This window comes from Mobula birostris, chromosome 5 (genome assembly GCF_030028105.1).
Source record: "Mobula birostris isolate sMobBir1 chromosome 5, sMobBir1.hap1, whole genome shotgun sequence".
NCBI classification, from domain to species: domain Eukaryota; kingdom Metazoa; phylum Chordata; class Chondrichthyes; order Myliobatiformes; family Myliobatidae; genus Mobula; species Mobula birostris.
This window is the reverse complement of record NC_092374.1, coordinates 78,676,402-78,693,439: the sequence shown is the minus strand read 5'-3', so window position 1 is coordinate 78,693,439 and position 17,038 is coordinate 78,676,402. Positions and strand designations below refer to the sequence as shown.

Genomic DNA, 17,038 nt, shown 5'->3' with positions numbered 1-17,038 from the left:
GGGCAGAGTGGATGTGGTAAAGTTGTTTCCCATGATGGGGGAGTCTAGTAGGAGAGGGCATGACTTAAGGATTGAAGGGCGCCCATTCAGAACAGAAATGCGAAGAAATTTTTTTAGTCAGAGGGTGGTGAATCTATAGAATTTGTTGCCGCGGGCAGCAGTGGAGGCCAAGTCATTGGGTGTATTTAAGGCAGGGATTGATAGGTATCTGAGTAGCCAGGGCATCAAAGGTTATGGTGAGAAGGCAGGGGAGTGGGACTAAATGGGAGAATGGATCAGATCATGATAAAATGATAGAGCAGACTCAATGGGCTGAATGGCCGACTTCTGCTCCTTTGTCTTATGGTCTTATGGTCTAAGAGGGAAAAATCTGGAGCTGGAGTCTCTAAGGCAGTCCTACATTGAGTTCAACCCAGGCAGGCAATTCCTGTGATGTTGCTGGGGCCAACCTGTAAAGGTCTCTGTCGTTTATTTGGGTTCATCAGATGTGTGGAGGGGGGAGCTTGCTACATGGACAACAGCATTCTCTCCATTTTGGACTGCTTATGCTCTCCATATCTTGACAGCTAGGTTGCAACATCCATGGTCAACCCTGAATGACGGAGGTCTCATCGTCATTTATCTTGCATCTTCAGGATTGCTCCCAGATACTCCAGCCACTGCCCCCTTACTGCCCCCTTCCAGTCGACTTCTGCCAGCTCCTCTCTCATGCCTCTGTAGTTGCCTTTCATTCGTTACGTGCTGTTACATATGACCTGGGCGATCATGACCTTTCCATGGCCATGATTATTCATGGCAAACTTTTCTGCAGAAGGGGTTTGCCTTTGCCTTCTTCTGGGCAGTGTCTTTACAAGACAGGTGACCCCAGCCATTATCAATATTCTTCAGAGATTTGTCTGCCTGGCGTCAGTGGCCACATAACCAGGACTTGTGGTATGAACCAGTTGCTCATATGACCATCCACCACTTGCTCCCAGGGCTTCACATGGCCCTGATCAGGGGGAATAAGCAGATGCTACTCCCTGCTCAATTGTGGCCTGCCGGCTAGTGGAGGGAAAGAATGCCTTACCTTCTTGGTGCAGACGTATCTCCACCTCACCACCACTCAGTTGTCTTTACTCCACTGTGATACAGATATATCTGATTTCAGCTTCTCCCTCTCAAACTGCAGGGTAAAGACTATCATATTATGAACTCCGTTTTCTAATAGTTCCTATACCTCCCTAATCAAATCTAGTTCATTACACAACACCCAATTCAGAATTGCCTTTTCTCTAGTGGGCTCAACCACAGCTATCTCATAGGCATGTTACAAATTCCCTACCTTGGGATGCAGCGCCAACCTGATTTTCCCAATCTACCTGCATATTGAAATCCCCCATGACTGTGATAACATTGCCCTTCTTACATGTGTTTTCTAACTCCCATAGTCATTTGTACCCCATATCCTGGCTACTGTTTAGAGGCCTGTAACCTCCTTTCAGGGCCTTTTGCCCCTGCAGTTTCCTAACTCTACACACAACAATTCTACACCTTTCGATCCTATGTCAACGCTCTCTAAGCATCTGATTCTATTTTTTTAATAAATCGTCACTCCACCCCCTCTGCCTGCCTGCCTGTCCTATAGAGAAAGAAAGAAAGCAGAGATTTAGGTTAGCCTCCACCTTTCCTTGCAGAAGCGTCTTGAGCCAAAGTCTCAATTCCCCACTCTAACCCTGTCCACTCCAACAAAAGCCATTCCCCCAAAGTCCGTCTTCACTTAACCTTAATCTTTTATCATTGGCTCTTGCCAAGTGCGATATCTCAAGCCCACCAAAAAAGGCCCTACTTGCTTTTTAAATCTTGTGTCCCATATTCTTTTCAGAACTATTTTAACATGAATATCATGCCAATAGTACTACGTCATTGCCTAATTTTCCAATAGGAAGTTGAGTGTTGCCCCCTCTCTATTGTATTGGTTGAGAAAACTTTCTTGGACCCATTTACCAAATTCTGCTCCTACCAAGCACTTTGCAGTTTAGCAATCCGAGGCAAGATGAGGAAGTTGAAGTCACTAACCATTAAAATTTTGTAATTAGAGATATCTGCGATCTCCTTATATCTTTGTTCACTGAGTTCCATTGGACTCTTAGAGAGTCTATTACTCAAATGCACCAAATTTATTACTAAGTTGAACCCATATCGCCACCCTAAGAATGTGAGATAGAGGAACAGATATGAATGCAGATTATGGAAAGATATAAAAGCAATGGTGATTTTGTAATACATAACTTAAGTTACCCAATATTGATAGGGATTTCCTTAGTGCAAGAGTTAATGTAGAAATCAGAATTAGGATCACATTTATTATCACTGACATATGATGTGAAATTTGTCATTCTGTTGCACCATTACAGAGCAGAGACATAAAATTCGATAAATTACCAAGATAAATAAATAATACAAAAAAAAAGAATAATGATGTAGTGTTTGTGAGATCTTACCTTTCTTTTTAAAGTAGCTGGAATGGCAGCTAGGCCATGGCATGTTCCTCTGCAGGGTAAGGGAGATCAGTGAGTCCACAGATGGTGTTGATGACTTCACCTATAAGAGGTGTGCCTAAGTGCAGCTCCCCGTCTAATCACATTAAGGAACTGGTACTGGAGCTGGATGTCCTTGGGATAATCTGGAATATCAAGATAGATGAGTGGTTTAGTGAGGTGGACACACCTAAGGATCAGGTAGCAGATATTTGAGTGACCAAAAGGTTTGGGACCTAAGGCTCGTATACTTCTTACCTGATGGAAACTGTGAGAAGAGGACTTAGACTGGATGCTGGGGTTCCTTGATGATGGATGCCACTTCTCCACTTGAGTGTCCTCAGTGTTGGAAGGGATTTGCCTGAGGTGGACTTGGCTGTATCTACCAGTTTCTGTAGACTTTTCCCATTACTGGGCATTGGTGTTTCCATACCAAGTCAAGTCAAGTCACTTTTTATTGTCATTTCGACCATAACTGCTGGTACAGCACACAGTAAAATCGAGACAACGTTTTTCAGGACCATGGTGCTGTATGAACAATACAAAAACTACACTGAACTACGTAAAACAACACAAAACTACACTAGACTACAGACCTACCCAGGACTGCATAAAGAGCACAGAACAGTTCAGGCATTACAATAAACAATAAATTCGACAATATGCATAGTAGAGGGCAGTAGGTTGGTGTCAGTCCAGGCGCTGGATGTTGAGGAGTCTGATGGCTTGGGGGAAGAAACTGTTACACAGTCTGGTCGTGAGAGCCCGAATACTTTGGTGCGTTTTGCCAGATGGCAGGAGGGAGAAGAGTTTGTATGAGGGGGGCATGGGTCCTTCATAATGCTGTTTGCTTTGCGGATGCAGCGTGTGGTGTAAATGTCTATAATGGCGGGAAGAGAGACCCCGATGATCTTCTCAGCTGACCTCACTATCCGTTGCAGGGTTTTGCGATCTGAGACGGTGCAATTTCTGAACCAGGAAGTGATACCAGGCAGTGATGCAGCTGCTCAGGATGCTCTCAATACAACCTCTGTAGAATGTGGTGAGGATGGGGGTTGAGAGATGGACTTTTCTCAGCCTTCACAGAAAGTAGAGACGCTGCTGGGCTTTCTTTGCTATGGAGCTGGTGTTGAGGGACCAGGTGAGATTCTCCGCCAGATGAACACCAAGAAATTTGGTGTTCTTAACGATCTCTATGGGAGAGTCGTAGATGTTCAGCGGAGAGTGGTCATTCTGTGTCCTCCTGAAGTCAACAACCGTCTCTTTTGTTTTGTTCACATTCAGAGACAGGTTGTTGGCTCTGCACCAGTCTGTTAGCCGCTGCACCTCCTCCCTGTATGCTGACTCATTGTTCTTGCTGATGAGACCCACCAGGCAGTGGGGCAACAGTTAGGATACTTTCCATTGGGCGTTTATAGAAGTTTGTTAGTTTTGGGTGAGGTGCCAAATCTATGCAAATATCTAAAGAACTGTTGTGCCTTCTTTGCGATGGTACTTACATGTTGGTCCCAGGACAGAACCTCTTCAGTACAGGTGCAACAGCACAAGCTGTCTACTCAGCCCCCTGCTTTACTTGCTTTATATTTATGACTATGAGGCTAAGTACAGCTCCAATGCCATATTTCAGTTGGAGATTGGAAATATGGGTGGATGGTGCCACTACAGCAACCCCTCGCTCAACGTCAACAAAACCAAGAAGATGATTATTGACCACAAGAGAAGAAACCGGAGATCCATAAGCCATCCCTCTTAAGGGATCAGAGGTGGGGAGTGTCAATAGCATTAAAATCCTTGGCATTATCCTATCAGAGGATCAGTGCTCAGATCAGAACATAAGTGCCATTACAAAGAAGGCACAACAGCACCTCTATTTCCTTAGAAGTTTGCGCAGATTTGACAAACTTCTATAGATACACACATAGACACGGCTGGTGGCATAGTGGCATCAATGTCAGACTTTGGGACGAAAGGTCCCGAGTTCGAATCCAGCCAGCTCCCCTGCACACTTTCCATCCGTGCTGGGTTACAAGCTGGTGATCTCTTTGGAAACTCACCCAGCAGAAGGCTGTAACTTGCCTGGTACGTGGTTCCCCACTACATCAGAGAGGTGTGGAGGGAAATCGTCCATTAAGCGGAGAAAATCTGGATGCGACGTACCTTTCCTTTTCCTATAGATACACAGTGGAGAGTATCCACTGTGGAACAGGTCAAAAGCTTTAAGTTCCTCGGGGTCAATATCACAAGTGACCTGACTTGGTCCAACCAAGTAGAGTTCACTGCCAAGAAGGCCCACCAGCACCTTTACTTCCTGAGAAAACTAAAGAAATTTGGCCTTTCCCCTAAAACCCTCACTAATTTTTATAGATGCACTGTAGAAAGCATTCTTCTAGGGTGCATCACAACCTGGTATGGAAGTTGTCCTGCTCAAGACTGGAAGAAGCTGCAGAAGATCGTGAAGACGGCGCAGCACATCACTCAAACCAGTCTTCCGTCCGTGGACTCACTTTACACTGCACGCTGTCAGAGCAGTGCTGCCAGGATAATCAAGGACACTACCTACCCAGCCAACACAGTTTTCATCCCTCTTCCCTCCGGGAGAAGGCTCAGGAGCTTGAAGACTCCTACGGCCAGATTTGGGAACAGCTTCTTTCCAACTGTGATAAGACTGCTGAACAGATGCTGACCTGGATCTGGGTTGTACCCCCCAAATATCCAGACCTGCCTCTCGGTTTTCTTGCACTACCTTACTTTCCATTTTTCTATTTTCTATTTATGATTTATAATTTAAATTTTTAATGATTACTAATTTTTACTATTTTTAATATTTTTAATATTTAATATTTGTAATCCAGGGAGTGGGAAGTGCAGAATCAAATATCGCTGTGATGATTGTACGTTCTAGAATCAATTGTTTGGTGACAATGAAGTATAAAGTATCCTGACTGGCTGCACCACAGCCAGGTATGGAAATGCCAATGCCCAAGAATGGAAACGCATACAAAAGTAGTGGGTACAGCCCAGTCCATCACAGGAAACGCCCTCCCCTCCACTGAGCGCACCTACAAGGAGCACTGCCACAAAAAAGCGTTATCCTTTATCAAGGAACCCCACCCTGTAGACCATGCTCTCTTCTTACCGCTGCTGTCGGGAGGAGGTACAGGAGCATTAGATCCCACACCCAATAGGTTCAGGAACAATTATTATCCCTTCAACCATCAGGCTGCTGAACAAGCATGTATTGCTTTACACACCTCAACTCTGAATGGATCTGACAATCTACGCACTCACTTTCAAGGACTCTACAACTCATGTTCTCAGAATTATTTATTTACTTATTTATCATTTTTTTTGTATTTGCCCAGGTTGTCTTCTTTTGCTCATTAGTTGCCTATCAGTCCTGTGTAGTTTTTCCTTGATTCTATTGTATTTCTGTGTTCTATCATGAACGCCTGCAAGAAAATAAGTCTCAGGGCTCTATATGGAGACACATACTTAACTTGATAATAAATTTACTTTGAACTTTGAACCTCTCTAAACACTTCATCACAGTAGATATAAGTGCTACTAGTAATTGAGGCAGGTAACCTTGTTCTTCTTGGACACCAGTTGATTGAAACCTGCTTTTAGTAGGTGGGTACCTCAGACTGTTGAAGATGTCCATAGACACTCCAGCCAGTTGCTTAGCACAGAATTTTCATGTAAATCACCCTCATTTTTGTTTTATCAACCTCCCTCTCCTGCCTTTACATAAATCAAATTTTTCTGTCCATTACAGATTCAGTTCACGTTAGACATTCCAGTTGTGTGCCCATCTTGCTTTTCTATATCTGTGTCAGGATGCTGTTTATTGACTACAGTTCAGCATTTAACACCATCATTTCTACAGTTCTGATCAAAAAGCTCCAAGACCTGGGCCTCTGTACCTCCCTCTGCAACTGGATCCTCAACTATCTAACCGGTAGACCACAATCTGTACAGATCAGAAACAACATCTCCACCTCGCTGACATGGCACACCTGAGGGATGTGTGCTTAGCCTACTGCTCTACTCTCTCTACACCCATGTCTGTGTGTCTAGGCACAGCTTAAATGCTTTCTATAAACTTGCTGATGATACAACCATTGTTGGCAGGAGTGAAATATATCAGCTAGTTGAGTGGTGTTAAAGCAAGATCCTGGCACTCAACGTCAGTAAGAACAAAGAACTGATTGTAGACTTCAGTAAGGGTAAGGTGAGGGAATACACACTAGTCCTCATAGAGGGATCAGAAGTGGAAAAGTTCAGGTTCCTGGGTGTCAATATCTCTGAGGATCTAACCTGGTCCCAACATTTTGCTGCAGCTACAAAGAAGGCGTGACATAACCTATATTTCATTTGGAGTTTGAAAAGATTTGGTATGTCTACAAAAACACAAGTTCCTACAGATGTAGCATGGAGAGTATTCTAACTGGTTGCTCACTGTCTGATATGGGGGGGGTGCGGGGGAAGGTGGGGAGGGCTATTGCACCAGATGGAAGTAAGCTGCAAAGAGTTGTAAACTTAGTCAGCTCCTTCATGAGCACTAGCGTTCATTGTATCCAGGACATCTTTAAGGAATGATGCCTCAGAAAGGCAGTGCCCATCATTAACAACCCCCAGCACCCAGGTCATGCCTTGTTCTCATTGTTACCATCGGAAAGGAGGTACAGAAGCCTGAAGGCACACAATGAACAATTCAGTTCAGGAACAGCTTCTCCCCTCTGCCATCTGATTTCTGAATATACATTGAACCCATGAACATTACCTAACTAATTTTTATATTTCTATTTTTACACTACTTATTTAATTTAACTATTATAGGTTTAATAGGTACATTTAATATCAGAGAAATATATACAATATACATCCTGAAATTCTTTTTCTTTGCAAACATCTATGAAACCAGAGGAGTGCCCCAAAGAATGAATGACAGTTAAATGTTAGAACCTCAAAGCCCCCCCAGCTCTCCCCCCATGCATAAGCAGCAGCAAAGCAATGATCTCCCCTCCCCACTAACAAAGAAGCATCTGCACCTTCCACTGAGCACTCAAGCGTGCAGCAAAGCATCAATAAAGACACAGACTTGCAGTACCCCAAAGACTACTGATTCACCCAGTATTCGACATACCCCAGTCTCCCTCTCTCTCCCTAATAAGGGAAAAAGAGGTGTCTCTGTTTCACAGTGAGAGGGGAGACGTAACAAACAACTCACTAATTTATGGTGTTAAAAGTCTGTTGTGTTACTTTTTCCAAGGGCTGTGCCCAAAGAACCCAGGTCTCTGGACACCCAGCCCACGGCAGCTAGCCTGCAGCTTCTGATCTTCCGTGTTCTCCCACAACGCCTCAGTCAGGGCACTGGCCTTGAATCAGCCCGTCTCCAGAACCATGAAAATCCAATACCCTGAAGGCACACTAGTCTTCCAGGCCGCGTCCTTGCGATATTAAAAAGCTGCTGGTCTTGAGGCCCTGTCAGCCGGTCCCATTCCCACAAAGAACTGAAGTCCGAGTGTAACTCCAGGTCAGGGTCTTCAAAAGAGCCTTGAAAAGGAGAAAAAGAGATATCAAAGATAGAAATAGAGGTGTTTCCAAAGATGCAAGCAGAGGAGTTGCCATTTAGTGTCATCGTGACTATGCTCCACCCTCTGAGTATATTGTATATACAAAAACTGTGAATATATATATATATATACACACACACATTTTTCTCTATTATTATTTATTGCAATATACTGCTGCCGCAAAATCAACAAATTTCACAACATATGCCAATGATATTAACTTGATTCTGATCTATCTCCTTCTTCTTTATCTAATGCCCTTTGTATATCACCTTTTACAATTTTTTTTATATTCAATTTATCCCTCTGCAGCAAACCTCTTTTTAATCCGCTTACTTTTCCCAACTGATCCTCCCCTCTTCCATTTTCATGTTCTTTTGTATTTAACCCATCTCTGTGGATTTATATCCATCATTTTACTTGCCCCCTTCTCATGCACCTGTCACATCTAAATCTCCTCTTCTTTATCCAAATCAATGTCTGTATCCAGCCCCAGCTCGTCAATTTTCCACCTTCCACTTTTATATTCATTAACCTCTTCCAAATCTTTCCCCCTTTTCTGTATCTACCTACCCCCTGCTGTTTCCAGTCCCTCTGCTATGTCACGTTTTAACTACCCTCTTTTCTCTATCCACTCCCTCTTCTGTATCCACAATCTCTTTTCTAACTCTTCCCTTTATTTGTCATCTGTTCGGTATTCACATCCTCTTCTTCTAAGTCCATACCCCTCTGTACCCACACCACTTCCTTTGGAATTGTTTTACCTGAATAAAGAAGCTGTAAGAGCAATTAAATGAAGATATTCATGATTACAGGGATTTTGAAAGAATCATTAAGGAAAAACTTTTTGCAGGAACAGGAGAGTTAATAATACAGCACAGATTTATGACATAAAATTGGGAATAGGAGCTCGGAGTGTTTCTCTACTCAAGCTGCTGTTTGGAATTAAAATGGAACTTTCAAGTGTAATTGGATAAAAAGTTGGCAAAATATTTTTGTTGTTATAAGGAGTGTAAGACTAATTGGAGACTATGGCCACAATAACATTATAATTCCTTGGATGACACTGATCTCAAAGGTTCAAAGGTCAAATTTAAAATCAGAGAAATGTATACAATATACATTCTGAAATGCTTTTTCTTTGAAAACATCCACGAAAACAGAGAAGTGCCTCAAAGAATGAACAACAGTTAAACATGAGAACCCCAAAGTCCCGCCCAGCTCCCCCCCCGCACGTAAGCGGCAGCGAGCAATAATCCCCCCTCCCCCCACCAGCAAAAATAAGCACATTGGTACCATCACCGAGCCCAAGCATGTGCTAAGTAATAGCGAAGACACAGACCAAAGTGATCCCATTTCATCTGACATTCAGCATACCACAGGTTCTCTCTCTCCCTGGCAAGGGAGAGGGAGGTGTCCCCATTTTCACAGTGAGCGGGAGGCATAACAAAAGCCCGCTGGATTATGATGTTAAAAGTTCATTTCGTCGCTTTTTTTGAGCTCTGTGTCCAAAGATCGCAAAGACCTCAGGTCTTTGGGCTCACAGCGAAAGATTTTCCGGCCTCCCTGACAACACACGCGTCTCCTGCCGTGACACTGGCCTTCGATCTGCCTGTCTCCAGAGCCCTGAGATCTTAGGCTTCCGAACACGATCGAGACTCTCAGGCTGAACCCTTGGTATGTCAAATAACGGCCAGTCATGGAACCCCAAGAACGGGTCCCACTCTCGCAAAGAACCAAAGCCTACATGTAACTCCAAGTCAGGGTCTTCAAAAAAACCCTGAAAGGGAAAAATAAAGATATTAAAGATGGAAATAGAGCTGTTTCCAAAGATGCAAGTAAAGGAGTCGCTGTTAGGCGCCATTATCCTTCCTAAGCTCGGCCTCCATGATCCTGTAGAATACATAGAATAGGGGAAGAATTTTGTTCTATGCACCATTTACAATAGAATCTCAAGTTATCTGTTTCGTACACTCATCCCGTTGAGTATTGAAATGGACTGTTATTTTACAGCTGAGTGTACAAATGTGTGAGCGTAAGATTGGTTCTAAACACAATGAGTGTGTGCTGGGCCAGTACCCAGTTTCGTTCACATATTCCTTGTCATTATTGGCCTGTGTACCTTGATTCATGAATAATGTCATTTATCTAAGTTGGTGAAAGATTTATCTTTTAAATTACAGCTCATTTCTTGCCAGAAGTATTTACCATAACTGTGAATAATGGTGAAAGCACCACCATTCGGTTCCAGCGACACCAACAGACCGAAGCTGATTTAATGATCTATAAAAAAGGTAATGAAACTATTTGTAATCCTGTGTTCTTCAGACAAAAGAAACACTCTATAATTTCTATCTAGTCACTTTATTGTTAAATATAATGGAATAAAATTATTTTAGATTATTCCCAATTTGACATTATAAATTCAAACATTTAATCTGTGAGTAATAATTATATTATTTTGTGCTTCTCTGATACTGGCCTCTCGAATGTCCAAACTTTAAATACGAGGGGTGATTGATAAGTTCGTGGTGTAAGATAGAAGGAGTCAATTTTAGAAAACCTAGCATATTTATTTTTAATGCGTTAATAACTCATTTCCTACTACCTTAGGCCATGAACTCATCAATCACCCCTGCTATAGACACTTGGTGGAGGTCCAAGATCCATATGCTCCACGAAAGCTGGACTAAGTGTGTGAATGTAGGAGGGGACTATGTTGAAAAATAAATGTGCTTGGTTTTCTAAAATTGCCTCCTTCTGCCTTAGGCCATGAACTTATCAATCACCCCTCGTATTCCACAAGACTTTAAGATCCTAAGTCCTCCTTAACTCTCCACTCTTCTCTCTACTTTCAAGATGTTCCTTACAATTATCTCTTTCGAATAAACTTCTGAACATTTCTCTCACTACTTCTGTGTCTGTAGCTTAGCAGGCTATGCTGCAAATTGCTCTTTTGGGCATTTCACGATGATAAACGTGCAAGAGTAAACTGGCAGTTGTTTTTGTTAGTGCCTGACCTTTGCTACATTCTGCTGAGGTCATTATGAAAGAATAGAGAACAATACAACAGGAACTGACACTTCATCCCATGATGTTGTGCCAGAATAATTAAAGCTAAATAATTTAGTTACCAGGCCTAGATGAATACTAATCACCTTTTTACCCTTCACATTTCTCAGTAACTTTCCTGTCATCAGATTTAAACATGATTATTCTTAATCCATGAAGATTAATTACTACTGTTAATATTGCATTCTCAGATTTACTGGTACATCACATTTTTAGCGTCTGTTCGTTACCTGAACAAGTTCATTTCCTTTACTATGCAAACGTAGGGACAGTCTTTCAACGACAAAAGTGCAGTAAAGAACTTCGGAGCAAGAGCCAAGCAGGTTAACCAATTTCCTGTCCTTTAGCATTCTTACTGAATCTACAGCTGAGTTTTTCAGGAAGTTTTAATACAATCTTTGACATACTTGGATGCAAATATTCCATTGTAACAACACTCTCAAGGCACACCCGTTTCCCCTGTCCTGTTCCTCTTTCCCTTTATTTTTCTTTGTCTTTCTCCCTTTTTATCTCTTACCGATTCTTTCACTTACTCTTTCATCTTGCATGCTCTCTTCAACTCATTTTTTGCACCCTCAGGCACTTGCACTACCCACCCCCACCGTTCCCCCTCCCCACCCCACCCAACACTACATCTGTTTCCACTTCCTTTTCCAGAAACCAGTACTGATTCTGTTTGTAATATCTTACTACGCTCTTCTCCATGGTCTGGACAAGATTCTTCTCTGTGATATAGTTAGGTGCACAAAGGTTCTACTGAAACTGTTGAATCATTTAAATTCACATATTTTCAGTGCATGGAAAAATATTTTAACCAAATCCCAACTTTAGAAAAACTTGTTGCTGTCTAGTGCCACTTTGCAAGTCATGATCTGTCACCTCAAACTGGAGAATGCTGCAACTATTAAACAAAGCATTCAACATAAAAAAGAAACTAAAAAGAAAACACAGATCTTGGTAATCTGAAATTAAAAAAAGAAAAATGATTGGAAAAACTCAGCAGGTCAGCTGTTGTGGAGATAGAAACCAAGTTAATATTTCAGGTCAAACAGCTCTGAAGAAGGTTGTCAACCTGAGACTTTAACTCTGTTTTTCTTCCCAGAGGAAGCAGTGGGCTGTGAAAAGGACAACCTTGAGGGAGTGCTGCATTGTCAAAGAAGCACTCTTGTGGGAGCACTGTATTAACCAACTAAACCCGAATCTTATGCAATTTGAATCTACCTTTTGAGAATGCACAAGGTCCCATAGTGACATCTCAGAAGTGGGAGGCTCTCCACAGTAACCTGATTGAGAAAAAGACAAGATATAGATCACGCTGAAATTTGGGCAGAGAAGTAACAGATAGAGTTTAATCTTTACGAGTGTCAAGTATTGCATTTGGAAGGTCAAATCCTAAAGGAAAAATTCCAGTAAATGGCAGATCCCTAAGGATGTGAGGGTACAAAGTCTGGGGAAAGTGTGACCTGTACAAGAGGGATGGATTGCACCTGAACCAGAGGAGAACTGGGTGGGAGAGTTGCTGATGCTATTCAGGAGTGTTTAAACTTGTCTTGCAGGGGACTGGGAACCCGAGCCCCAGGTCAGTAAGGGAAGGATCGAACCAGAAGGTAGATGTCAGGGAAGCTATTGAAAGGCAAAATCAAAATAACATGTATGATGGGTTGGATAGTTTGAAGTGTGTATGTTTTAATGCTGGAAGTATTATGGGTAAGGGTGATGAACTTAGAGCATGGATCAGTACATGGAACTACAACGTTGTAGCCATTACTGAAACCTGGTTGAAAGAGGGTCAGGAATGGGCGATTAATGTACCAATTTTTTGGAAGTTTTAGGAAAGATAGAGGAGGAGGTAGAAGAGGGGTTGGAGTTGCACCGCTAATCAGGAACAATATCACAGCTGCATTCATAGGAGACACAATGGAGGGGTAAGACACTGAATCCATCAGGAATAGGATGGGTGCAATCACACTGATGGGATTGCAATACAGACCACCTTGATATCATGGAACCCTAGATCTTGGGATCCAATTTCATAGCTCCTTAAAACGACAACACAGGTGGATAAGGTGGATAAGGTGGTTAAGAAGGCTTTCATTAGTCGCAGCATTGAGTTCAGAAGTTAGGAAGTTATGTTGCAACTATAAAACTCTGGTTAGGCCACATCTTGTTTCTGGAGTATTGCATTTATTCTGGTCATCCACTGCAGGAAGGATGTTGAGGCTTTACTTGGATGCTGCCTGGTTTAGAGGGCATGTGCTATCAAGAGAGGCTGGATAAACCTGGATTGTTTTCTCTGGAGTGCCGGAGGCTGAAGGGAAATCTGACAGAGGTTTACAAGATTATGAGAGGCATAGATAGAGTGGACAGAGAGTATCTGTTCTCCGGGTGCCTTATGGCGATCTCGAGCAGCAGAGCTCAATGGATATGATTAAATATTCCTATTTCAGCCTGATACAGGGTGATTCCATGGTCTGTACAGTTAATAAAGATGTTTGAATGCAATTGAATAAACTATTGCTGCTTAAAACCAAAGGGAGCAACGCCGATTGTGGCCGTACTTCTCGCCGGAATCCTCGTAGGAAACGTGGCTGCAGGCCAGCGATACAAGTGCATTTAAGGAAACGGGGTTTTATACTCCCAATACCAGCCATCTTGCTGGCAAACATACAGTCTTTAGTAAACAAAATCAAAGATCTCAGAACTAGGGTGCTGTATCAGAGGGACATCAGGACCGCTTGCGTCCTTTGTTTCATGGAATCCTAGTTAACCCCTTCTGTATCAGACGCAGCAAATCAGTTTGATGAGTTCACTATACACCCTCAGGATAGGACTTTCAAGTCTCTCAAAAGCAGGGATGGAGATGTGTGCCTCATGATCAACTCTTCTTGGTGCACAAATGTATCAATGATGTCCCAATTCTGCTCACTAGACGTGGAATATCTCGCAATTAAGTACCGTCCATTATACCTGCTGCGGGAGATTTCTGCAATCATTTTGGTAGTGGTGTATGTTCCACCTCAGGCCAATAGCAAACAGGCTCTGAATGATCTGAGAAATGGAATCAACGTGCATGAAACAGCACACCCTGACGCCTTCGCCATCATTTTGGGGGATTTTAACCAGGACAACTTGAAAAAAGCACTAAGTAATTACTATCAACAAATTACTTGTAGTACCAGAGGAAACAACTCACTACTGTGCTATTCCACGCCCACACTTCGGAAAGTCTGCTCACCTGCCTGTACTTCTACTGGCTGACTATAGACAGACTGGAGTTTGCAGCACCAGTAGTGAGGACCAAGAGAGTATGGACAAGGGAAGCACAGGAGTGCTTACAGAACTACTTTCAATCAATGGACTGGACTGTATTCAAGGATTCATCTTCAGATCTGGAAGAGTACACCACAGCTGTTGCTGACTTGATTAAAACCTGTGTGGTTGAATGTGTGTCAATAAAAACTTGCTGTACATTCCCAAACCAAAAGCCCGCTCTGAAAGGGAGAATGTAACTATTCTTGTGAAGATCCGTGCTGCACCCAGTGACCCTGTGATCTCTGTCTGGGAGGCTGATGTTAGGCTGTCTTTAAGGAGGATGAACCCTTGCAAGGTGGCAGGCCCCAATGGAGTACCCGGTAAGGCTCTGAAAACTTATGCCAACCTACTGGTGGGGGTATTCAAGGGCATTTCAACCTCTCACTGCTACAGTCAGAAGTTCCTACTTGCTTCAGAAAAGGCAACAATCATACCGATGTCCAAGAGGAATAGTGTGAGCTGGCTTAATGACTATCACCCAGCAGCACTCACATCGACAGTGATGAAATGCTTCAAGAGGTTGGTCATGACTAGACTGAACTCCTGCCTCAGCAAGAACCTGGACCCACGGCAATTTGCCTATCTCCATAATAGGTCTGTGGAAGATGCAATCTCAATAGCTCTTCATGCAGCCTAAGATTACCTGGACAATACAAACACCTATGTCGGAATGCTGTTTGTTGACTATAGCTCAGGATGCTGTTCGCTTAATACCATCATTCCCTCAATCCTGATGGAGAAGTTACAGAACCTGGGCCTCTGCAATTGGATCCTTGACTTCCTAACCAGAGGACTACAATATGTGTGGATTGGTGATAATATCTCCTCCTTGCTGATAATCAACACTGGCACACCTCAGGGGTGTGTGCTTAGCCCACTGCTCTACTCTTTCTAGCTCAAATACCATCTATAAATTTGCTGATGATACAACCATCATTGATAAAATCTCAGATGGAGATGAGTGGGCGTACAGGAGTGAGATATGCCAACTAGTGGAATAGTGTTGCAGCAAGAACCTGGCACTCAACGTCAGTAAGATGAAAGAGCTGATTGTGGATTTCAGGAAGGGTAAGGTGAGGGAACACAAACCAATCTTCACAGAGGGATCAGAAGTGGAGCGAGTGAGCAGTTTCAAGTAGCTGGGCATCAAGATCTCTGAAGATCTAATCTGGTCCCAACATATCGATGCAGCTATAGAGAAGGCAAGACAGAGGCTATATTTCATTAGGACTTTGAAGAGATTTGGTTTGTCAACTAAAACACTCAAACACTTCTATAGATGTACCATGAAGAACATTCTGACAGGCTGCATCACTGTCTGGTATGGGAGGGGAACTACTACTCAGGGCTGAAAGAAGCTATAGAAAGAAATTTATAAAATTAGTCAGCTCCATCTTGAGTACTAGCCTCCACAGTATCCAAGATATCTTCAAGAAGTATTGCCTCAAAAGGGTGGTGTCCATTATTAAGGACCCCTATCGCCCAGGGCATGTCCTCTTCTGATTGTTACCATCAGGAAGGAGATACGGAAGCTGAAGGCACAAACTCAGCAATTCAGGAACAGTTACTTACCCTCTGCCATCTGTTTCCTCAATGGACATTGAACCCATGAACACTGCCTCACTTATTTTATACTTACATTATTTTTGTATTTGCACTATCTTAATCTACTCAATATACATATTTACTTACTGTAATTTATTTATTTATTTTTCTTTCTATATTATGTATTGCATTCTATTGCATTATGTAACAAATTTCATGACACATGCCAGTGGTAATAAATCTGATTCTGATCTGTTCCCCAGGGTTGAAATGTCTGAGGGCATGTATTGAAGGTGCGAGGGGGTGGGGGGATGTGAGGGTTAAGGTTTTTACTCAGAGAGTGGTGGATGCCTGGAACGTGTGGCCTGGTATGGTGGTAGAGGAAATTATATTGGAGGCTTTTAAGAGACTTTTGGATAGTCACATGGATGTGAGGAAGATGGAGCGATATGGACATTGTGTGGGTAGGAGGGATTAGTGTTTGTTTTTGATTTGCTCTTTTGCTAGTTTGGTACAACATTGTGGGCCAAATGGCCTGTTCCTGTGCTGTACTGATCTTTGTTCTAAAGTCCTAGGTCCTTCGGGCTCTCTGAAAGTGGCAATACAAGTGGATAGGGTGGTAAAAAGGCGTAAAGCATGTTTGCCTTCATCGATTAGGACATTGAGCTTCAAAGTCAGGAAGGCCTGCAGCAGTTCAGTAACCACTTAATTAGGGCACATTTGGAGTAGCTTGTGCAGATCTGATCACCACAGTATTAGAATGACACAGAAGCTTTGCAGAAGGTGCAGAAAATGTTCCTCGAGATGTTTCCTGGACTGGGGTGTATTAGCTATAATGAGAGCTTGGACAAACTTGTTTTTTTTTCTCTGAAGCAACAGAGGTGATGAGTGACCTGACAGAAGTTTAGAAACTTATGAGAGGCCTAATTGAGTTTTTTTCAAAGGGTGGAAATGTTAAACACTAGGTTTAAGAAAAAGGGGAAAGTTTAAAAGAGATGTGACAGGCTGATTTTT

General features: G+C 42.7%; 1 protein-coding gene across 1 annotated transcript in view; it reads left to right on the top strand.

Annotated features, from left to right (window-relative positions):
- The window catches only part of tek (TEK tyrosine kinase, endothelial), a 244,066-nt gene that overhangs the window by 39,844 nt on the left and 187,184 nt on the right, over positions 1–17,038 (top strand). The window contains exon 3 of the mRNA XM_072258228.1: positions 10,279–10,389. Coding sequence (XP_072114329.1) covers positions 10,279–10,389 — 111 coding nt within the window. The remainder of the gene's footprint in view (positions 1–10,278; positions 10,390–17,038) is intronic.